Source organism: Barbatula barbatula (genome assembly GCF_947034865.1).
Source record: "Barbatula barbatula genome assembly, chromosome: 2".
Taxonomy (NCBI): Eukaryota; Metazoa; Chordata; class Actinopteri; order Cypriniformes; family Nemacheilidae; genus Barbatula; species Barbatula barbatula.
Window position 1 is genome coordinate 21,634,890 of NC_136767.1, and position 23,828 is coordinate 21,658,717.

Below are 23,828 nucleotides of genomic sequence, written 5' to 3' on the forward strand. Positions count from 1 at the left end.
CTGTCCAGGGTCCTGAAGTTATTTGATCCCTCTTTGATATTTTACAGGTGCGGCCCACCTTTACTAACAGTGCAAACTATGCTACATATATGAATGGATATTTACGGTCAACGCTTTTTATAATAAAGACCAAATTCTTTGTTGGTAAAAAAATGGATTCCTGTACAACATTGGTCAGATTCAACAAAAATATAACCATAGGCAACACAACTCTACACAAATGATAGCCATGTGTGTAGCCTTTACACACACCCACAGAAAAAGCCTCAACATCGGCTTGTCTGTGATGCTGGCCCTGGGTGGAGCAAACATCGGTCGATGGCTTGTAGCGGGGCGGAATCTGTGTCTGGAGACTGATATCTCCCGGAAGTGGGTGGTTGAATCGCCACACGGTCATTGCTGGCTAACGGGAGATCGCTGGGATGAAGGAGAGTCAGGGACATTCTTGTGGCTGACACATATCCTACGACACGGTTCTGTAATTTAATTATTATTAGCAAATATTTTGCGGTACATCCGCAGAAACATCACAAACGCTTTTTAAAAGACCCCAGCACCCCGCCGCCAAGATGATGGAAGAAATCGACAGATTTCAAGTACCGACCGAGGCAGAGATGCAACCTTTTGTAAGTTAAAGCAAATCTACTATTTAACAGCGGATGAAAACAAAGATGTTGCCAGTGTGTAGTTATAATAAATTTTTTGATGAATAATTTTTTTCTCGGTGTGAATAAATTGAATGATGGAGCGACACCGTATGTCGTTTCTTCAAAGGCTACTGTTGTTTAAAAATATAAAATACTGAATTGATTCTAATATAAGAGATCGACGAGGTCTCCTCTGTAGGCTTTGGCTGATGTTTGTTGTTTTAAGCTTTATAAGGATGCTACTGTGATGCTGCGCATAGAGGACACCGTGTGTCTCCGCATCGAAAACAACATCAGCTTTGGGGCGATAAACAGTTATTTCAGAATATAACTTTATCTCAGGTTATTCTGACATGCCAGAATAACATCCATCGTAACACCGTCTGTAACATCGGTGTATATTAAACCTTTAAAAAATTAAACCATGTTTTATCAAAGAGGCCTGCACCGCCGTAGATTGCCTCATCATGCAGAATACGTGCTGGAATCAGAAAAATGTCCGTACCCCTCCCAACCAGGCCCAAATTCATCAATAATTCTAAGAAATATAAGCACCTTTATGTTCAAATAGACAGCTATGGTCCACATTTAACCCATAACCCATCCCATTTAAACAAGCACATGCATATGCTCATCTGGTAACTTCTAGAATATGTGTCAAGCTTAAGGAGATGCCTGTGAAAGATTTCTCACTGTAATTTTATGCAAAGTTATGAGAAATGCAATGTGTGCAGTTTTTGTAAAAACGAATAACAAAGTACAATATGTCATATCGCACCTGTCTATTATCCTGTGTAATCTAGGCCAAGGTAGTGTTGATATTGGTCATATTTGGTGGTCTGTAGCTTCTTTGAAAATGTTGTATTTAATATTCATATCAGTCAAACGATGTGTTGTCAAATGAGCTGACAGAAGCTCTGACGCTTCTACTAAATAGTTCATATTCTGCAATTATCGAAACAAATAGTAAAACATAAAACTAAAATTTATATACATCAATAAAAATGACACTTTTTGCTCGTTTTTGTTTTGCCAACAGGATCCAGCATCATCCACCACATCAGAGGCAGACTCAGACACCAGAGAAAGCGAGCCGGCCACCCTGAACTATAAACCTTCTCCTCTCCATATGAAGATAGGTGAGTTGTGTATTATTCCAAATTACCAAAACTGTGCAGTGTTTTTTTAAATGCAATTCTTTGTATTACATAACATTAGTTAGAATACGCTTTAAATGAGCTGACTATGATTTTTTTCTGTACAGACAAACAGAGAGAGCTTGTTAGAAAAGGATCATTGAAAAACGGCAATGCTGGTAGCCCTGTCAATCAACAACCAAAGAAAAATAATGTGATGGTCAGAACAAGGTACAAATACGGGAAACTGGTTAGAAAACAGATTTCATTTGTAGCATGTAGTATTAAGTGCACATTCTGAAATTAAAATTAATAAATAAAAAAATCTCTTTATCCAGGCTAGTGGTTCCCAATAAAGGCTATTCTTCTTTAGACCAGAGTCCAGATGAGAAACCTTTAGTTGCTTTGGACACAGACAGGTAGGCCACAAACAGATTTCTACGCTTATTTAATTATGTTTTCACTGTTCAGAAGCCTCAAACTCACGTATCATTGTTCACCTTCCTCCACAGCGATGACGACTTTGACATGTCTAGATATTCCTCATCCGGATACTCATCAGCCGAGGTGAGGTCTCTAAGGGAACAGGTACCTATAATTCTGGTTAATGTCCTAAGCCCTATTCCACAGCCATCACGAAAGTGGATTTCCGTCTTAAAAGTCACTCACATCCGCATCCTCACACATAATCTTTTAACGTACTGAAGTCCTCTTTGCCTTAGATTTCTCTCCTGTTTCATTTGTATTCGTGGTCAATAGTGATGGACCGATATATAAGCTAGGCTGATCATTCAGCTGGTTATTTTCAACTGTGTCATGATACATCATGCCTGATTGAATGATTAACAGACGTATAACCAGACAGTTAATTTTAACCCAAAGCCGTGTCAAAAATAGTGCACATTGTGTGTGTTTAACAGAATTTTTTGTTAACAATGAGCACAGAGGATATTGATTCAAATTCAAAATTGTGTGTGCATTAGAACTACTGAAAACTTGTGGCTGTATGATTCCCTCAAACCAAATAGTCAATTTGAAAAATTCAAATAGTATTTTGTAACTGTAATAATATCTTCATTTTATCAACCATTAAAAAAGTAATATCGGTCGACCACTATTAACCACATTCATTATGTTATTTGTGTCATTGAATCATTAAATCAAATGTAAATGCTCCTAATCAAGCTATATAACAAACTATGGCGGGAAATGTGGGTCTTATTAATTAAAAACAAATAACTACTGTAACTAAATTAACTTATTTTATTGAATTAGGCATTTGTTGCCAAGGCAGTTACAGTATGCAGTGCAGGCTAACATGCTGTTTATTGGCTTCTACAGCAGATAAACCAGGACCTGAACATCCAGCTTCTGAAAGACGGATACAGGCTGGATGAGATCCCTGATGATGAAGACCTGGACCTCATACCACCCAAATCTGTCAACTCAACCTGCATGTGCTGCCAAGCCACCTCCTCCACTGCTTGTCAAATCCAATAAACCCCCTCACCTCCCCACATCTTGCTCCCTTTTCTTCCCTTATTATATTTCCAAACCTCAGATAAGACATCAAATCAATTCTACAGAAGGTAATGTACAGTACATGTTATGATAAACAAGGTGTACAGGAAAATGTAAACACACGCACACGCACACGCACACACTCATACAAAACACAATACACGTGCAAACATGCAAATACACACATTTTCTCTATTAACATGACTTTTATTGGTTGCTTCCTCCTATGGCAGGATATGCAGTTTTGCTAATAAGCTGGGAGAGTCTGCTCACTTTCACCTCCTAGCCAGCATTGTGTTATAATGTTTGTGAACGTAGAACAAATGAAGCATTAAAATGGCTTTAATTGTGAATTATAAAAGACCTTGATGTTACAGAGAGTTTAAAATAGCTTATCCACTGAATTCATGTCGCACTCATTGCATACATTGTTGTTATGGTACATTTTGATTTATATATGGATTTCATTGGATGTTTATTGTTAGTGGCTGCTATTGAGGCTATACTGGAGTTTGTTTCTGTTGAACATTTTGCATGTTGGTGCATTCGTACTGCAGAGCTAACGGATGCCTTGTCTGAATGTCACATTTTCCTATTTAGCAAAGGTTATAAAGCTAAAGGTTATTTTCAACATTGATTAAACATTAAATCAATAGTTTTGTTTTATTCCTTTCTAAAATAACATTTGATTGTACAAGTTTATTTATTGAAATAAATCACACTTGAATCTGCACTGGGTTATATCATATCATAAATCAGAAGGAACTATTCCTACATAGTGATGTTTTTTGAGAATCTGAATTGATGTGAATCCATCACATATAAAGCACCTGTAAGTATATGTATAACTAAAGTATATGTTTCATATTATACCCTAAAGAATGTTTTTTTCGGGGGTGAAATCATAACATTCTGTGTCATTTTTAATTTAGCATTTCATATTAAGAATTACCAGTCTGAATATACAGAATAATTTCTGCAGTCACTTTGAAACTTTTCTTGGACACTGTTCTTGGGCTCTTAGTAAACATACACTTTACCATTGGTCTTGAACTAAAGAATGTCAAGTTTGATAATGATCAACTTATTATTGATCAATATTAATAAATTAATATTATTATAAATGATTGTTTATGATGGCGATTATGATAAAACTGCAATATATAAGTGTTCATATTCAATCCATGTAAAGGTTACCCCCTTTTATGAAGCTTTGAGTTTACATAAGAACATTTGATGTGTTGTATTGACATGTTTTGTTATGAATCTCAAAATTCAAATTTTATGACATGGGAAATAGTCATATTTTCACATGTGGGTCTTTTCACCTATGAGTAAAATTGTGTAACGAGATGTATTCAATTCCAAGCATACTCAAACATGGGAATTTGTTGATGGACAAAAGCTGTGTTTTTATGCTACAAATAACGTGAGAATGTCCATTTATGTATTAACTATGTTGTTATTGGTTTCAGTGATCAATAAAAGCAGAACTAGATTGCACCCTTCTTTGTTTTAACACAGAAAGAAAGCATATCTATTTAACACATGGCTGTTTTAATTAGTTACCCTGTATACACAATTCACAGGCAATTAAAGCCAAAATAGGCACGTTGCAGTTACATGACATACAGAGTTTTTATGTACAATTGTATTGGCTCATAGTCTTCAAGATACAAGAATACATTTTATTTAACTGCAACATGGCCATTCAGACTCTGAGAAGACAAACAAGTAAAGACAAGTGATGTATTTTCTAAGTAGATTGCTAAGTAAATACATTGTACAATCTTCAAAACAGAAGGCACATCTGAGTGCATCATTTTTATGACAGTGTATTTCAATCAACCTAATTCTTAATTTCAAGCTCACTTTAAAACCACAGATGAAGAAGCAGCCTAAGCACTGAACATTTGTGACGATAAAAATCTGTTGATCGCTAATCATAATACAAAACATAAAAATAATGTATAAACAGGTTTGGATAAAGATCCAATGAATGCATCTGTATCACTGAATATAATTCACATATAAAATAAGGTTTGTGCTCGTTTGTTATTGTGAAGCCAAATGGCTATCATAATGGTAGACTCACATTGAACTGAAATTTCATTAATAGATCATTTCAAGTAAAAAGGTGAATAGTGGAAAAACTGCTCCTAGTGGAAAACTGCTTCTGAAGTCAAGTGGAGCTTGACAATGAAACTAAAACCAGCAAACAACAAATCTTAACCACAGGCCGGTCTTGAGATCACAGGCCCCTACATGTAGATGGCGGTGGTGTGCTGTTTTAACAAGTGAACTTGGAACCTCTGCCTCATATGTTACCGAATAACATAGGCCTATTTTTTTAACTCTGAAAAATATGTGACTTCTTCAGTTTAGTTATGCATTCAAGAATAAACTACAATCTCGTATTACTGATATTAGGATAGGCAAGTAAGATATGGCTGTCATTAAAAAAGCACGATCTCAAATCCTAGTAGTCATTTTGCACACAAGACAAGAGCTATCTTTAACTGAAGGCAACAGGTATTCCGTATTTAAAAAAACATCCGACATTCACTGCGAGACACATTCGTATGATCATTAATGCGCGTTTGTTTCCCAATATACAAAAAGGTGTATGAATACGCCTCCCTTTGACACATTGGGTAGTAAATATTCATCTTTTTCTTCAGAACTGAAATCAATCCCTTATATTATATATCTGTGGTGTGTAAATGATACGTAGGCCTACACATATACATATTTATTTGAAGTAACCCTTGAACCATCACATTGTTTCAAGAGTTGACGATTTCTTTCCGTTCCTTTATGGGGATATGAGGGGATTGCGTATTTGCTCAAACACCCGCGGACACGTGATCACCGGACCCAGAGGATGACGTGGACGTCGAAGAACCTCGTCTTCCGGGGGGACCCTCGAGCATACTGGGGTGGAAGCCGACGTGTCGGCGGGCGTGTTTGGTGAGGTGATCGCTTCGCATGAAGCATTTGTCGCAGAGCGGACACGTGAACCGCTTTTCTCCGGTGTGCGTACGAAAGTGTCGCGTCAGCTCGTCAGAGCGTGAGAATTTCTTCGCACAGCCCGGCCAGGTACACTGAAAGGGCCTCTCACCTGAGAAAACACCCAAAGACGACAGAAATTTGAGAAGCTTATTCAAGAATCATTTATTAAAGTATTTTCTTTTATTGCTTGATGTTGAAATCCTTAAGAATAATATTTAAGGCGTTAATAAACACATTGTTAATGCATACGAGAATTGTGTTAGCCTACTTGTTCTGACATATTGAATCGTTGGGAGGGGCTGCGCTTTGGTTACAATGCGGCACCACGTGCTGGATGTTTACAGCGGTGAATTCGGGGTGGGCGTGTACTGTGGCGTCATTGTTGCGTTGTTAGGTTACATGCGGTTATTATGGGGTGTCGCATTGAAGTACGCGGATTATCAAGAACCGCGGTGACTACGACACAAACAGATATTTTAAAAAAATCATGATAACAGAAAATCTAAGTTTTTCATCGCATCAATGTGCGGCTACCGATGACTAAATAAGCTGCTTTCGTAACGACGCTATTACGCAATTCGAGATCACACTGTATTCTCCAGCAAAACAAGGAACCAAGGAAGCTGTTTGCTTACAGTGTGTACTGTTCCACCCCTCTGTGTACCCTTGCTGGCGCCTAGCGGTTACACCCACCTTAACATGAGTTGCAATTCCTGAAACGGAACTGTTTCAAAGAACACTATAACGTTGACTGTGTTACAGAACGATAGATAAAAAGGGAATTATTGGCATTACTAAAGTCACTGTATAAGCTTCTTACCGGTGTGAACCCTGAAGTGCGCCTTCAGATGGGACGATTTGCCATATATTTTACCACAGCCAGCATAGGGACAACAGTGTCTCTTCTCAGCTGCAACATTGCCGGCCTGTCGGCTCCGGTTCATTTTCACCCTGCTAACGTTCTGTCTGCAGCGCTCTTTAAACGCATTGATGCATTTGTCCCGGTTTTCCCTGACGCCGGCTTGACTCTTCGCATCGCTGTCCACCATACATTTAGTGCTGATGCCAGTGCCACGGGTGCACGGGATACACTGATTTAAGTCCAGCAGAATCATTGCCACCTTGAGCAAAGTCCGACTCTCTTGACTGTCTTCAGATCCCTTAACGCCGGCTAGTTTGTCTGAGCGGTCACTGCCCAAACCGTTTGACACCGGCACCAAAGCTTTTGCTGCAATATCAACGTCCGTCATAATTGCACAAATGTCCTGTAAACGGAGAAGCAACCAACTCCAAATAATTTAAACTAACAGCTTACCCCCAACAAAAGGGTGGATAAACAGAAAGCAAGATAAAGAATGGTTGCCGCTTCTCATCATAGGCGCATTCGCAGGCGATCTCTTGAAAACGTAGCTTTTCCAATGTGATTAGGATGGCAGTGCTCCTTATCAATCCCAGGTGAGAAATAAAATCACCTAAATCAGATCGCTTGCGTTTACACACGCAAGTTATCAATGAAAACCTGTGTCTGTTCCACACAATATTAAAAGCAAATCAGACTGCTTTGAAACTTATTCCTTTCCTCCGCAAGTGCGTCAACTCGCTGTTTTCTGTTCTCTTCTTAACCAAACTACTTCGCGGAATTCCAAGGTGTCATCATAAAGCTCGTTTCTGATTGGCGTTCGAGTCCAAAAGCGTCGCTGAATGCATTACCAGGAACCTCCTAGGTAGCGCGAGAGTGAAGGTTCAAGGAGCCAATGGTATTCTGAGTTTAAGATGATGGGCATAACATTATAGTTACCAGGAACTAACAGCAGAATGTGTCCATAGCGCACAACACATACTGCACAGCATACAACGTGATACACTGATTTAAGTTAAGTAAAACTTTCAAATTCTAAAGCAGCCCCCCGGCCATGCAACCAGTGTACATGTACAATTTTAACAATAATTGCTGGATGAAATTCTCAATACGACGTATTTATGCAATACAACTACACCATGAAGCGATGTTTGCACCGATAACGGGATCATCATCACTAAACGTCAAGCTATGTTAACCGCGAACATACTGACATTATTATAAGCACTGAACAGAAACCGAGAAAAAGAGGTAGATATCAGTTAAGACACAATAATGAACTTTGCGCTAGGCTACAACAACGTTAAATGGAAAAGAGCAGTAAAAATCAATTTCCTAGGAGGCTATCTATGGCTCGGAGTTCTTCATTTATAATCTGCTTTCATGGAAAGGAGAGCGAACACATGAACCCCAGGCACGTTTCAAGGCAACTTGGCCTACATATGAACGGCCTTGCGGATACTGAGGCGGGACCCTCCGAAGGGCTACTGGAGAAGAAGAAAAGAGCCAATGGGAGCAAACGTAACACGACCCTTTTCGGAGTAATCTCCAGACATAAGGAGGTTCACAGTGGGACACAATTCTGGGAAAATATTGACAACTAAGGCAACAACACTTCACATTTCGAGAGCTCGCCCACAGGCATGCCCTGCAGAATTTACTACAACGTTGTCCCGAAAAAGATTACATGAGTTCTGAAAATCGAGCATTCCTAAATAGTAAGCTTGTTTTAGTATTATTTCAATTGAGACGTGTGATTTCACTTTCTTTATATTGCTTGTTAACTGCTACATGTACGCGTGTTACATTATTTACTTTTCGATGTAACTATATTTTCAGTAAAAGGGATTTCATCATTGCAAACGAATTCACGGGGTTTGATTAGATGTCGTTATTTCCGATTTCTCTTATGAGTGACCACACACGAAACAAGTTTACACGTGTCCAACAAATCTTCTGATTTAACAACACTGTCAATACATATTCAGTCACGTTGTTGTTATTTCACTCGAAGCACCTCCACACACACGTGTCTGTTTTTGAGGAACAGAATGTACCTTGTCGTGAACTAGAAGTGAACTTGAACGCCTCCCGATGGCGTAACAACGAAAGTACAGGCTGCGCAGTTGTGTGTACTGCGTCACAGCTGTGCTTCAGCGGCGACCTACAAGAGATGAGATGATAGAGCTGGATAAAGAAGGAAGAGGCGATTTGACAAGTCATTTGACAATTTCAACTCTTATTAGATTATTTATGATAATCTTGAACCTACAATCTACTTGATTACTAATTGTTGTGTATTCTTATTTAGCAGGTTGTGCATGCACTGTCGAGCTTCTGCAGTGGAAGGGGAACTGGAATCCCCTGGTTGTGCCTGTGTTCTCCCGAGGTTGTTTTTTCTCCATTGGAGTTTTGGGTTCCACCGTTTGCATACTTTTGTACACTGGTTGCATGGCCGGGGGGCTGCTTTAGAATTTGAAAGTTTTACTTAACTTATTTAATATTACATATAGGAATTTATAGGCTGTTTAATATTTACCTGTGTTTCTCTCTTAAATGTGTGCTTCTTTGTGATGACCACTGTGTGTGTGTTGGTACGTGTGAATATTGTGTGTGTGTGTGGAGTTGTGAGTCCATGTTTTGTATGTGGGTGTGTTTGAACTGGTGTGTATCCGTCTTCTGTGTTTTTACCCTATTGTGTTTACTTGTATAACTTTTGTTGATTTTAGAACAGCACACATGCCATTTCCGCTCTCAACGATCAGTTACTTTGGAATTCTGTAAGAAACACTACCTTGTTGGCTGAACAAATGTATACAAATTCTACTGGTTTGCATTACAAATGCCATCAGATGTCATCATTTCAACATTCCTTAATGTTGTGTATTTCTAGATTTAATTGGGTTGTCTTGGTTCTCATCCACCATGAATAGAACCCAACATATTACCAGTAAGGACCCACAGAGACCATACATTATGTTTCCATTAAAATCATGCCAATTTCCATTAGAACCATTCAATTCCTTTGAATTTCTGTGATGGATTATAATGTATTTCAGCAGGGATGGCACTCATATGAAAGGAGCATTAGGGCTTATAAACATTAAAATACATCAGCCTTTACTCTCCATCTGGAATTAATGTAACTATTTCATAATACATAAATGAGATGTGTAGTGTACAATAATTCCCTTAAAATAAGATAACCGTAAATCTGCTATATGTAAATGTAGAATGAACCGCAATGATGTATATATGCAGTCTTTTATTTGATTATACATGCCAAACATCCTATTCACAGGAATACAGTATACACATTTGTATTTGCATCCAAATACGTAACCTTCTGTAAGAGGACAAAAGACCTCTCTCATCCCCACCCACTGATCTCTCATAATTCCTTCAAGCTCCTATCCTTTGGAAGAACAACATGCATTTTAAAGACACTAAATTAACTAAGACTTTTCAGTTAAAGCTAAAACATTATTGCAGAAACATGTGCTTGGACTTCAGCAGACAAATGCTCGCCAATAAGTTTAAAAAGAAGAGGAGGGGGAAACCTGACTAAAAGTGTTATACAATTCACAACCTGTTATGCTACAGATTAGGAAAATATTAAGAAAATACTGTACATAAAGTTATAAGTCATATCATTTGGCACACTGGGTCGGTTGTTATAGTGTAATGTCCTCTGTCAGACAGAAAGTTTCTCTTTAAATCCTATTATATTATAATAAACTCATTTTTACAGCCACAGGGAGATTTACAGATCATATACAGAACATGTACATGTGAAAAAACAGGTTTCATAAATACTCTCGTAACCCCAACAAAAAACTCTTTGACAAGAAAGTGAAACTGGATAGTGAGATAAACTTGCATTTAATAATTCCCAAGAGCAATCACATTTTCTATCTGCTTTTGCTGGAACCAGTCCAACAAGATTTATCACATCTCACAAAATATGACAGCATAAGTATAGGTTTTAGGGCCTGTTCTGTTCACTTTTACCTCCATTTTAAGGCTCTTTGCAGTAATACCACCTTGTGAAATTGTTAGTGAGCAGGCCCAAATAGGAAATAATATTTGGCATAACAAAGCAAATCGGGTTTACAACAAATGCTGTGTGAATATTGATCATCAGACAATTGAAAACCACAGTGATTAGAATTACTGCTATCCACAAGGAGAATCAATTATATTAATACTTCTTTTTTGGTTCACACTCAAGCTAACACAGAGTCCACATACCATTCGGAACACTGTGACATTGCCACAAATGTTTTCAAATCTCCCAGAAGTATTGCACATCAGTAAGGCAAATAAAAATATCCTTTCAAATATGCTTCAAAGTTTTGTGTGGACTGATTATACAAGAATTGTGCACATGACTGTATTGCTTTAAAATGTCATACATTAAAAAGGGCTGCACATAAATGGAGAGGAAGTAATCAGTGATTTGCCGTAGTTAAATTGATTAAAGATGTCTCGCTAAAAGGGACATATCTCCTGATTATCCTGAATGCCCACCATAATACATCAAGTCAATATAATATTTTTATCATAAACAACAGTTGAAATACTACAGAATATACTGCATGTAACATATACATTAGTTAACCGTATTTGACAAAGAAAATTTCAAAGGCATTTAACAAAAAAATAAAAGAAACGATGATGTACTATTCATTGTCACCGTATTAACAGAAAATGTGATTAAACTTTGATATCGGCGTCATATTCAATGGGTGTTTATTGGGCCCTGTCTCAACTGTGCTCATTTGCTTTTAATATTTTACCCTTTTCCAAAACGGCCAAATCAAGGTTGATTTGTGATCAGATTGTTGTGCATAATAAACTCCTGTTCTAAAGTGCATAACACTTTTTACCGGTCGACTCTCTGAGGTGTCTTGCATAGCAAGTCAACATATAGTACCTGTTCTGTGAAAAGATACACATAAATACAATGTTTTTCACTTTGCTTTAAATAAAGTTCTCTCCTCAGTTTAGCACTTGCAGTTTGTGTGTGAATCTGAAAGGTGTGTTTGGAATGGCATACTACCATACTAATACTAGTATTCAGATTATATACTGTTTAACATACAAATAACTATATTTTCCAAAATAGGCAGGTGTATAACCTTTGCCACATATTAAATGCATTAATAATTTTAACATCCCCTTGTTCACTCATTATCTGATCAAACTGACAAACTTTACACAAAATTAGATTAATGATGCAAAATAATTACACCTCTGGCGTATAACTACACCAGAAAAAACATGCAATATAGGTCATGAGATAACAGCGTGCTATTGCTTGAAACGTTTGTCAAACACTGTGAACTTTTTCTATACTATTTGAAAAAAATATATTCAGTATACAGAATGTACTGTGCAGTATTTAGTGTGCTAGTATTCCATTCCAACATGCCTTGAATATAATGGTTTGACTGATGGTTGAAATGAGCTTAAATTGGTGCCCTCTTGTGAAAAATTTGGGGAAATGCAGACAACAAAAGACAAAACATGAACGCTTAGGCCTGGTGTGTTGTATATATGTTTTATCGTGAGGGGAAATTATGCAAATTTTTTTGGATTCATGCTTCCTAGTTAAAAATCTCACACTGCTAGAATGTGTTTACTGACTAAAGTATGAATGTGACACTATTTAATTGGAGCTGTGTTCAGTCTTGGCCAAAAGTGTTGGCAGTGACAAAAATGCTTTGTTTTGCAAAGTGGTTGTGGTGTTCATTCAAATTCTTTATAGATTTTTATGCAGAGTGATTAAACCCATGTTAAATAATTGCAAAAAGAGCAACTCCCCTGATGTAAATCAATATGAAGAACCTGTGGCCAATCCTCAAAAAGTGAGCGGACAAGCAGAAGCCCTCAAATTGTGATCAACTAAGAGCACCAATAAGGCAAGGAAGGTTCGCCATCAGTCAGGATTTGGCCCAGAAGCTGATATCCAACATCCCAGAGCCAATTACGAAGGATATGAAAAACAAAGCCCAGCACTGTAAATTTAGAATCTTTGCATATATTATGTTTTTGCCAATAAACGCCTTTAAAACTTAAGATATGCTAATTTAAGATATCCAGTATACCATAGAAACATTTGGCAAAATAATCTACAAATGCAGAAGGAGCAATCTTTGCAAAACACAACATTTATGTCACGGCCAATATTTTTGGCCAATACTGTATGCAACAACACCCTACCAGGGTCTAAAAGTGTTTTAAAATTTCAATGAAGTTTATCCGTTCTTCTAAACGCTCTACTTTCAACATTCTGGGCAATATATGTGTATGTTCAACAAATGTATGTTTAAAATGATAGAACATCATCAGTTTTAAAGGTCTTTTACGTATACACAACAAATTTGTGCATTACATTATATAAAAACTGTTGCACTCCAGAACTTTCAAGTTTCAGTTAATTTTCACTTGATTTAGAATTAAGCCTTTGCTCCAACCATGCCTGTACGAGATTAAGTAAAAGTTCATTTTGTGCTCTGAAAGCTGGAGCAGTTAGAACAAACTGGAAACTAATGTTGGCCTAATGACAGTGTTTGTCAAGTTCTGAATTGATGAAAATGTAAATAAATGTATACATTTGCATTGCAATGTTATACTAGGAAATAATCAGGAAGTTGATTCATAACACATTCCAGTGTACAGCTAATTACCCACTCAGACAGTACTAATTAACGGATCGGCCCTTGGATTTTAAACGAGGTAGAGCCATCCTACAGAAACTAGATCTACAATGCCATTTCTACTTGTCTGCCATCATCACGTGTAATTATGTCTACTATCAAAACTTCGGAATGCTGAGGGTTTCGCCAGTTTCCTCATGGACAACGAGTCTGTCTTACCCTCCAGCCTTGCCCCAGCCCTGGCCTTCTGGAATGGATTCCTAGAGCTTCCACGACCCTTGTCCATTTTCTCGCTTATGGAGAAACTCTTTCGGGAGTAGATGTTGGAGTGGGACTCCTCTGAGGAGGAGCAGCTGTTCGCCCGCTCTAGTCTAGAGATTGGTGAGCAGAACGGACCCAGTGCCAAGCCTAGTCTCAGGTCTGCACCTATTCCCCCACTAGTGCTACTCTGTCCCCCCTTACCTGTGTCTGCTGACCCCTCTGCAGGCTCCTCGGCATCAGACTCTGCGTGACTGAGCTCGGCATCACGCTCAGGGTGCGACACACCCAGGTCCTGGGGCTTATCGAACGTGAAGGAGCCTCCAGGTGAGTCGGATCGCTCTGGGACAGGGTACGGGGTAGAGACACAACGAGTGTCAATGCAATCTGTAATGCTGGTATACTCTGCTGCCTTAACTTGCACACCCACGCCGCCGTAGTAGCCCCGTTGTGTGAACATCAGGCTGTGTGACTTAACCAAAGGGGACTCGTCCAGGAACAGAGGTCCCTCTGCAGACAGGAAGCGACTGCTCTTGGAGCGCTCTAGAACACTGGCTGACGGTGGCGGCGAGGGATCCAGATCCCAGGGGGGAAGGGTATCTCGCAGCAGGTGGGCAGAGCAGAGCGATAGGTCAGGGGCGGCACTGTCCTCAAACAGGACTGTACCGTCCGACTGTCTTTCACTTCCCCCTGCCCTTCCACTGCAGTCCCGCCCCCCTGAGAGAACAGCCTCCATGTTTTCTGAATGAAGGGAGGAATCTTGAGCGAGTGTTGGAACTGCTCTGACGGGCTCCAGGAAGCTTTCGGTGGGTGGAACGTCCTCTGAGGCAGACACATAGATGTCTATGCAGGAAGAGGGGCGTAGTTGTTGCTGCACTGATAAAGTATTCAAAGGCGTGGGCTTGGACTCTTTGGGGCCTGCTCCAGAGGATACAGACTGTGAACTGTTAGCCCGATGGAGGCTGAACAATCTATCTTTGAAGAAACCTTCTGCCCGATCTGCCCCACACCTGTCCTTGGAGGAGTGGCTCACGTAGAAGGAGTGACTGCGGACGCGCGGTGCCAAGGAGGTTGGTGACGTAGGGGAAATCGATTCTTCCCCACCCTGCTCCAGAGACTCCTGAAGCCTATAAGTGTTACCTTCCTGGCTGTTGAAACTGCTTTGGCGGAGAATGTAGTTTGTATCTGTGCAGTCAGATGATGTCCTGGAGCGTGCTTTGTTGACTTCGCCTCGGTCCACCCCGGCCACCCGCTCCAGTGCTACAGCGATCCGACCAATCATCTCCTCCATCTGGGCAAGCCTGATGTCCACAGTCTGCAGAGATGCTTTCATGAAATGTTCCCGCTCATTCACTTCCTCCAGTCGCATTGCCATGTTCTCCACCCTGAATGTTCAAAATATTACTGTTATTCTGAAGTATCGACATTAAGTAATGGTCAGACTTTACTTTGTTACGCTGTAAACGAAAACTTTAAAATACAGTTAAATAACAGTGTGTTATTTTTATAGTAAACGACACCATAGAGGCATAGATATGATTTTTAGTCTGTAATGCTTCTTAACCTTTCAGATGTCACACGAATCCTCTCATCATTGGAGGAATTGAAGCGGTCTTCTTTCTCCCTGAAATATTCCTCCACGCACTGCTCTTCAAAGTCATGCACCTTTTTCAGCTCATCTTCGGTGATGAAGAGCTCTGTGAAGAGAACGAGATTTACTCACCGATTTTACAATGACACAAGATTATCACAACAGCAAGACTTTCTTTTTCATATGCTGATTTATTTGTTTTTACAGCGCTATAATGTCATGGCAGTTTGTTATTTTAAACCCATCAATGTCCCTCTATAAAGACATATTCATGACATAACGTCTGACAAATAAAGCAATCCAAGAAAATGTTGAAGCTGACAAAAAAGTTTCTTCTCATTAGCTGCATGCTAGCTGTCGATCTGAAGCTATCAGTGTTGCATGAGCATTATATCACTCACTCAGCCCAAAGTCCCTCTCATCCTCATCGCGCTTCCTCCAGCGACAGCAGAGATGTTTGAGGACCATAGTTATGTGGCTGAAAATGATGAGTGGAGGAGGAAGAACAGGACGTTCATGGAAGGTCATGATCAGCTGGTACCTCTGGAACTTCCATACCTGGTTGGAGATGGACTTCACTTCGAAGAACGTGTTGCTGTTTCAACCAAAGACAACATTATAGCTAACATACATAATACTGTATAATACACTACACAATCAAATATGAAAGAAATCCACACAATAAAAAAAATATCACATTAAAATAAACAGACACTACATTCACAGAGACTGTACAGTGGAGATACATCTTCAGACGACTCTTAAAGGATATTAGGGTAGGAGCATGTCTCATATGGAGTGGTAGGCTATTCCATTTCTTGGGCGCAGCCACTGCCAAGGCCCGATCCCCCCTTCGCTTATATTTAGTCCTTGGAATGCATAGCATTCCTAGGTCTGAGGATCTTTGAGACCTCTGTGGCTGATATACCCAGAGGAGTAGGAAGGGGCAAGTCCGTTTAATCCTTCGTAGGAGGCAACCAGCCCAAGGAAGTCAAAATAGGGGAGATATGATTATGATATATTATATTTGCGGGTCCCTGTTAAAAGTCTAGCTGCAGCATTTTTAAGTAATTGAAACCTGTTTTGTGCTTTTTGGCAGACACCCACATACAACGAATTACAGTAGTCAAGTTGGGAGAACACAAAAGCATGGATCAACTTCTCCAGATCTGATGGAGATAGATATGATTCATTATCCACCACCATTATCCACCAAATTTATCATCTAAATATTCTTATAACTTACTTGAAGACAGCAATCAGCAAATTAACCAACAGGATGTTGGCCACCAGCAGGTAGCAGGCCATGATGGCTGGGACAATCCAAGCTCCAGTCTTGCAAGGTGGGAGGGACATAATGACTCCATCTTCTGTGGTGATGTTCTGACCACACGGAGCTGTTAAAATAAACAATTGAGTACTGTGCTGTATACATATAGATAAACTGGTAGAAAAAAACAAAATTAATTAGAGCAAAACAGCACATAAACAGGCACTCTCACCCTCCAGCATGACACATGCTCAAGGAGTTTAAAAATGGACCAGTCAAAAGTGGGTTGTGGATCAAACTTGGATGAAAAGACTTTATGCACCGAGTGGATTAAACATATATTAAAAATATATTCCACATGTAAGCTTGCATCCCCAATATATTTAAACAGAACTGTTTAAAATATATTGATTTTAAAATGTACAGCAGTCCTTTAAATGGTTGTTTGCAGGTAAGAATGTATTGAGAATACATCATACGTTTTTCCAAATGGGATGGTTCAGTTGCTGTAGCTTTCAAGGAGAGGAAAGTCAGTCAGGTTGAAATAAATTTACACATTTGTGTGTATTTCATTTTCTTAATCACACTCAGAAGCCCAAAGTGAGAGAACTGAAGTAACATGAGTAACTAAATATCGCAATTTATTTTTCTATTTCCAATTTATTCGGTCAAAAACTTTGACAACTGAACCACGTGAAAAAACTTCAAAATTGATGAGAAGAGGCAAATGAATCTTTTGATAAAGGATGTTTAACTGATATGAAATGAGTCTTCGTAAGAATGTTGGATCTTATTTAGACATGTAAATAGGCGCCAGTGTGTTGCATGCTCTGTTATTTATGCACAACACTTGATATTTATATTACATTTTGAAATGAAATGATTGTGAATCACACTGACTTTTAAAAACTTGAGTTTTAAAGAACCTCTGTAAATGTTAGCTGGGAGGTTCCTGGTGTTGACTTTAGCATGATCAAAGATTCAAGTTTCCATGATAGGGTTGTATTTGTGATTCAGAAAATTTAGCTGTCGTAACACCGTAAACATCTTTCCCCACCACGGAAACCTGGTCATTAGCCTTGCAGTGCCGTGCAGGGGTGTCATACACTCAATGACCATCAGTGGGCGGAGATGAGGCGATGACATGGCAGTGAAATTTAAAATGGCTCTGGTAACAGAGAAAAATCTATCATAATTTATTTATTGGAAATTGCCTATATGGGATGGACCACTGTTACGCCCAGTTCCTTGAGTGCGAATGTAATTTTCGACCAGCCAGAGTTTGTCATTCACTTTGTGCTGTAGCTTCCTACTATTCACATCTGAAACAAAGAACGAAAGCGTTATTTCAGCTCTCTTGTCTTTGGGCCACCCACCTCACAGCATACACACACACAAACAAACAAATGACTGACAGTATGCACAAAATAAACATGCACCTCTTTATGAGCAAACTCAACCGCACATATTTCAAGTCCTCCAAACCGCAGCTAAATGAAGCACGGCCTGGTTTTGATTTACATTTGTTTTCATGCACGAGTAAAAGTTAATCTGACAAGAGAGAAGAATTTTTGCTAAAACCGGGCTGCTTCAATTCATGGGGCCCCCAGACAAAATGATGAATCATTTAGGCTGTCAATGTCGCTTCGCTTCATGTAGGCCTACTGCCAGATTTAATCTGTTGTCTAAATTGAAACAGAACATTTGAGTTAGTATTTCACGTCACCGAAAACACTATAAATTATTCTAGATTACATCAAAAGTACATTTATACAAGCTGCATAACTTTCAGATGGAAGGCTCAAGCTCGAGGATGATGTAACCACAGCAGTGCAGCTTTGAATGATTTCCAATTTTGTGCTGTAACAACTACATGTTTCTTTTTACATGTTTCTATACTCCTAATAATCAGTCAAGTAAAAAAGGACCAAGAGACAATGATATTTCTGCCAGGAAAAATTTAAATTAAAATAAAAATTTAATTAAAAACCTGAACATCTACTCACTGCTTACAATAATTACTAGAACAATCTGAACAAAGGAACAATTTGTGCAAAAAGGGTGTTTGTCAAAAATAACTGGTTTATGAGGTCGAGACTCAACACTTATACCAATCAGAATGATCAAGACTAACTGTAGGTCAGCGCATAATAATGCATTTGTGTATTTTTATGTTGCGCTGTACTTGACACATAAAATGTAAACTATAGACAATACATTTTGCTGACTGATGCGTCACATACTTTCTATTCACCCTCAAAATCTGTCTTCTGCTTTAGGTTAGTCAAAACCGTTGTTTCCATCTTCATCTGTGGGCATGAATAATCCCAGATACATTTTCTAGATTCATAAAACTTAAATCTGAGATGAAATCACAAATTTTGAAAAGCTTTACAACAGACTATGATATTTACTAATGTGTTGATCTGACTTATACTTATATCATTTTTATATAATGGTTTTGTATCTGCAGTATTACTATAAATTGGACACCACATTAAGTCTTAAAACCTCTTTGAAACAGCACCCTTGATTCATACCAACTTGTAATGACAATTTATTTGCAACCATTTACAGAATATCTCACTATTTACGAGAGTGCAGACAACCATAAAAAGTTTCCCCTACAGTACATTGCCAAACAGAATGTTTTATCCGCTATAAAATGGAAATCTTTCATCATAACTCTGAATGTTTTTGCTATCAGAGGACATGTGTGACGGACCACCACATTTCTTCAAACCAACTATTAATAAACCATAAATACCCCAGCACTGAAATATGTTATTAAGAAGCCGGCCTTACGGTCAATTTGGTCAGCGAACACCTCTCCATAAATCATCCAATAGGGCATGAAGAAGATGTTGCGTGCCAGCATCCAGGACGGGTCTTCATTGGGATTTAGGATGGCTTGTCGTGCCACCCCGAAACTCATCAGCACCACCAACATGATGATCACAAAATACATCATGTCAATCATCTACATTCACCCCCGGTTTATAGAAGGCGGAAAAAAAGAAGAGAAAAAGAGAGATTAGTTGTTAGAGTTTATTTTGTGCTTTGAAAGTATAGTTTACAAGTTTTTTTAAGGTGCACCCAGCATTTATATTTATCTTGCACTTTTATTCTTCATATAGTATAAGTCTAAATGGTTTTATTCACATTTTGTATTAATTTGGTGGTAAAACATTATCAATAACAAAAATATGAAATGCACATTTAAAGGGAAGGTTCACCCAAAAAATAAATACTCTGTCATCGTTTTTTCAAAACCTGTATTTAACTGTCAAACACAAAAGAAGATATTTTGAGAAATGTCTCAGTGGTTTTGTGTCCATAAAATAGAAGTCAATGGGGACCAGAGTTGTTTGGTTACCAACGGTTTTCAAAATATCTTCGTCTGTGTACTGCAGAAGAAAGTCGAAGAGGTTTGGAATGACATGAGGCAAATGCTAAAATAATTGTATTCATGGGTAAACTATTTCTTTAAGACATTTCCACACTATGGTTTCATCATGTAAAAATGTACTTTTTGTTTTCTGAGTAAATGACAGTCCCGTCTCCCTTACCATCTTGCCAATCATCATGACGTATGGGCCCAGGTATTTATTCACTCCAAAGATGTCAAGCAGTCGTATGTACCAATAAATGATATTGACACAGTAGATGACCCTCCCGTAGCTCATCAGTGGCGGGTCCTGCAAGCGGAGCACCATCCCGATGGAGAAGATGAGAATGGCCATGAGGTCAGTGATGTTCCAGTATTCCTGTAACCACACTTTCACCTTCTGTAGGAGTTTGCCAGGCTCGGACATGAGAATCTAATTGATGGAGACAGTGATACAGCAACAAGCTCTGAACAGCTGTAAAGAATCAAGAATCAAAAGTATTTCTACAAACTGAACACCAGAAGAGGGCAGTAGAAGACAGCAGAAGATTTTTCAGAGGGAGAATTGTTTTTTTGAAAGGTGCAGCTCAAATTCCAGGCGATCATAAGGGTACTGTAACTACAACTGTGAAGTTTGTAACAGGATCTGAACATTGGAATGTTACACAATATTCTAAACTAACCCCTTTTGGCAGTGAAGGCCAGTGAAGGTGTTTTTTGGTCACATGAAAATATGTCAAATGCTTAAAAAGTAGTAATATTGTTTATATAGGCTAGTACAGTGTTACAAAGTTTTACTGAAGCCAAGGATGACTTATTTTAGCATTTGCTTTTTGGAACCGATTCATTAATCTTTAGTACATGCCTAAATGGATATTTGATGTCGATATTTAAACCTCTTTATCATTAAATCCATCTTTTTTATTTTGTAGAACTGTATTCCTTCTTGCCAAGTTGCCAAAACATTTTCTTGATTAATCCTGTATAAATTTTGTGATGCCCTAACTGAGATCCAGATGTTTTTGTGTCGGATACATGCTGCTCTAGTAAAAAAACAAATTAATAATCTAAATAATCTAAAACTCTGAAAACGCATTGCATTAAACAGATTCAAACTTTATTTATTAAAGGGACACCCAAGAATGAAAATTCTGTCATAATTCACTCACCCTCAAGTTCTTCCAGATCTTTAAAAATCTCTTTGTTCTGATGAACACAAAGAAATATATTTGAAAAAATGCTTGTAAGCAAACCATTTTTAGCCATCATTGACTACAATAGTAGGAACATTTACAATGGTCAAAAATGCAACAGAACTGTTTGCCTTCTTCAACCGTATCTTCAACAGAACAAATACATTTATAAAGCAATTTTTCCTACTATGGTAGTCAATGGTGGCCAGAACTGTTTTATTACAAGCGTTCTTTCAAAAATCTTTCTCTGTGTTCATCAGAACAAATACATTTATACAGATTTGGAACAACTTGAGGGTGAGTAAATGAAGACAGAATTTTCATTTCATTTTGGACAAACCTTTAATACTTGCAAAGCAGGTAACTAATGTGTCCCCTGGGTTAGAGATAAAAAAACTGCATTACAAATGAGTGACTGAGATTTAAAGAAGCCTCACCTCTCTCATCTTCTCGATTCCGTTGGTGAAGACGTAGGCAATAACAATCCACTCCTGGGGAGAAGGCCAGAGGTCCATCTTCACCAGCACAATAAAATTGAAGAGCATCAAGTATCCTACATAGGCCAACTGTGAGAAAACCTCATGATTAGAGAAATAAATAAAACGTTTGTATGTTTCTGTTCAAGGAACATTTTACAGGTTTATACTTAAAATTTAAGTATTTAAATGAATGCTTCTATTTTACTGACTAACAGCATAAGTGACTACAAGAAAAATAAATCTTTATTCTGAAACCCCTGTATAAAACACTTTTCAACTCTCACTGCAGTCTAAGGATATTGCTCTTTTTTTCATTAGTAACATATTTTGTATAGTGTAAACAGCAGGAAGATTGATATACACATTCTCACCAGAGGAGCATAAAAATACAGCTCAGTGTAAACATTACAAAAAACGATTTTGAGTGTGTACAAGCAAAGGAAAGAAGAGAGAGAGAGAGAGAGAGAGAGAGAGAGAGAGAGAGAGAGAGCACATAATGAAGACACACAGCACACTGAGCTTATTTTTTTCATCTTTAGGACCCTGGAGATTTGTCAGATTCATGGCCTACATTTAAAACATAGATGGGAATAAATAAAAAACTATCCTGTTTTGATCTGCACTTCCAAGCATTTGAACAGTTCTCTCCCCAATGACATGGATTATATCAATATATTTTCAACAGAGATTCAACAGAGACCGCACATGGAACAATACTCTATGTCTGTATGTGAATAAGTACTGTATTATGTTTATTTCACAAAAATGAAAGCGCAACTAGGCTTTTACCGTGTGAAACCAGAACTTGACAATAGGAGCGTTGTAAAACTCGTAAATTTTGCGACCCACTGGGATAAGCCGATGACGGTGATGAACTTCTTCCACCTGTTTCTTACGAGACGCTTCTGCACTGACGTTTCCCAGCATAGCCTGGAAAGGTAGACAGGACAGGAACACAAAAGAAAAAAGAGGAGATGCTTTTACGGACATTTGCATACTTTTTACCCAGAATTGCATGCAGCTGTTTTAAGCACTGCAATCCAATACTGAGGGCTGTGACAGGTGAGATGTTCAGTATGAGCTGGGCATTTGTGATTCTGCCTGGGAATGATTGTGGGGAGAGAAAGAGAGAGAGAGAGAGAGAGAGAGAGAGAGGGAGAGAGGGGGGGATGAAAATGCCCAGTGCCATGGGTTTTTCAGACCCATCTGTAATCCAAGAGTGGGGAGTTTATCCCATTAATGGAAAATATGGCACACTCTTGGACATCATGGAGGATTTGTATTGCAACTACTTTATTTGCTACAGGCAGGGCTACACAATCTTGAAAACTGTACACCTTTGCTGTCAATTTAAATTGCAATGACAAACTTGTTTATTTTACAGCTTACTCTATCTGCACAAACAGATTTTTTGCACTTGCATTTCAAAGTAGCATAGAGAAAGAAGAAATGGCCATTTCTGTGTATTTTCTCAAAGAGCATCATAATAAATTGCAATACAATTGTCATCTTGTGTTGTAACTTTATTTACAGTGAGGTGCAAAGCTACAGTTTTTGCAGCTGTGTTGTATAAGATCAGACCAACCCAGTCGCTTGTCCACATTCAAGGCTTGGACACATTCACCCCTGCAGAACAACATTTTAGAGTGACACAAAGTGAGTGTGACAGCCTGCATATGTTTCAGGTTTGTTTTGAAATCTGCTGTTCTACCCCTGTCTCAAGACAAACTTTTTTTACACTCTGGGAGAGTGCCGTTAAAAAGAATAGCATGAGTAGACACCTAAACTTAGTGCCTTGTCCATTTTACAAAT

At 38.5% G+C, this 23,828-nt stretch overlaps 3 protein-coding genes across 6 annotated transcripts in view; 1 reads left to right on the forward strand and 2 right to left on the reverse strand.

Annotated features, from left to right (window-relative positions):
• The first annotated feature begins 320 nt into the window (after positions 1–320).
• fam219ab (family with sequence similarity 219 member Ab) lies at positions 321–4,806 on the forward strand. 2 transcript variants are annotated; one of them, XM_079478647.1, is made up of 6 exons: positions 321–626; positions 1,687–1,786; positions 1,912–2,014; positions 2,122–2,202; positions 2,296–2,371; positions 3,125–4,800. In XM_079478647.1, the coding sequence occupies exons 1-6, from the start codon at positions 570–572 to the stop codon at positions 3,281–3,283; spliced, it is 576 nt and encodes a 191-aa protein (XP_079334773.1). In that variant the 5' UTR covers positions 321–569; the 3' UTR covers positions 3,284–4,800. The 2 variants fall into 2 exon arrangements, with proteins under 2 accessions (XP_079334773.1, XP_079334774.1); XM_079478648.1 differs by having other exon boundaries at positions 343–626; positions 2,296–2,350; positions 3,125–4,806.
• klf9 (Kruppel like factor 9) lies at positions 4,698–7,945 on the reverse strand. The gene is made up of 2 exons (XM_079478634.1): positions 7,137–7,945; positions 4,698–6,425 (listed from the first exon to the last, which is right to left on the reverse strand). The coding sequence occupies exons 1-2, from the start codon at positions 7,564–7,566 to the stop codon at positions 6,151–6,153; spliced, it is 705 nt and encodes a 234-aa protein (XP_079334760.1). The 5' UTR covers positions 7,567–7,945; the 3' UTR covers positions 4,698–6,150.
• Positions 7,946–13,973: 6,028 nt separating this feature from the next.
• The window catches only part of trpm3 (transient receptor potential cation channel, subfamily M, member 3), a gene marked incomplete at both ends in the record, with an annotated part of 110,066 nt that continues 100,211 nt past the window's right edge, over positions 13,974–23,828 (reverse strand). For 2 of the 3 annotated variants that reach the window (XM_079477622.1, XM_079477623.1), the window contains 9 exons: positions 13,974–15,480; positions 15,660–15,792; positions 16,088–16,281; positions 16,933–17,083; positions 18,171–18,278; positions 19,762–19,936; positions 20,526–20,777; positions 21,975–22,103; positions 22,806–22,946. In XM_079477622.1, the coding sequence (XP_079333748.1) occupies positions 13,974–15,480; positions 15,660–15,792; positions 16,088–16,281; positions 16,933–17,083; positions 18,171–18,278; positions 19,762–19,936; positions 20,526–20,777; positions 21,975–22,103; positions 22,806–22,946 (2,790 nt within the window). The remainder of the gene's footprint in view (positions 15,481–15,659; positions 15,793–16,087; positions 16,282–16,932; positions 17,084–18,170; positions 18,279–19,761; positions 19,937–20,525; positions 20,778–21,974; positions 22,104–22,805; positions 22,947–23,828) is intronic. The other variant, XM_079477624.1, reaches the window with a different exon arrangement.

Excerpts from the sequence above, each read along its gene's own strand:
- fam219ab (XM_079478647.1), top strand. The coding sequence starts at position 570 with ATGATGGAAGAAATCGACAGATTTCAAGTACCGACCGAGGCAGAGATG. Across the intron at positions 627-1,686 it reads AGGCAGAGATGCAACCTTTT|GATCCAGCATCATCCACCAC; the intron begins GTAAGTTAAAGC and ends TTTTGCCAACAG. Across the intron at positions 2,015-2,121 it reads AATGTGATGGTCAGAACAAG|GCTAGTGGTTCCCAATAAAG; the intron begins GTACAAATACGG and ends CTCTTTATCCAG.
- klf9 (XM_079478634.1), bottom strand. The coding sequence starts at position 7,566 with ATGACGGACGTTGATATTGCAGCAAAAGCTTTGGTGCCGGTGTCAAAC. Across the intron at positions 6,426-7,136 it reads GCACTTCAGGGTTCACACCG|GTGAGAGGCCCTTTCAGTGT; the intron begins GTAAGAAGCTTA and ends GTGTTTTCTCAG.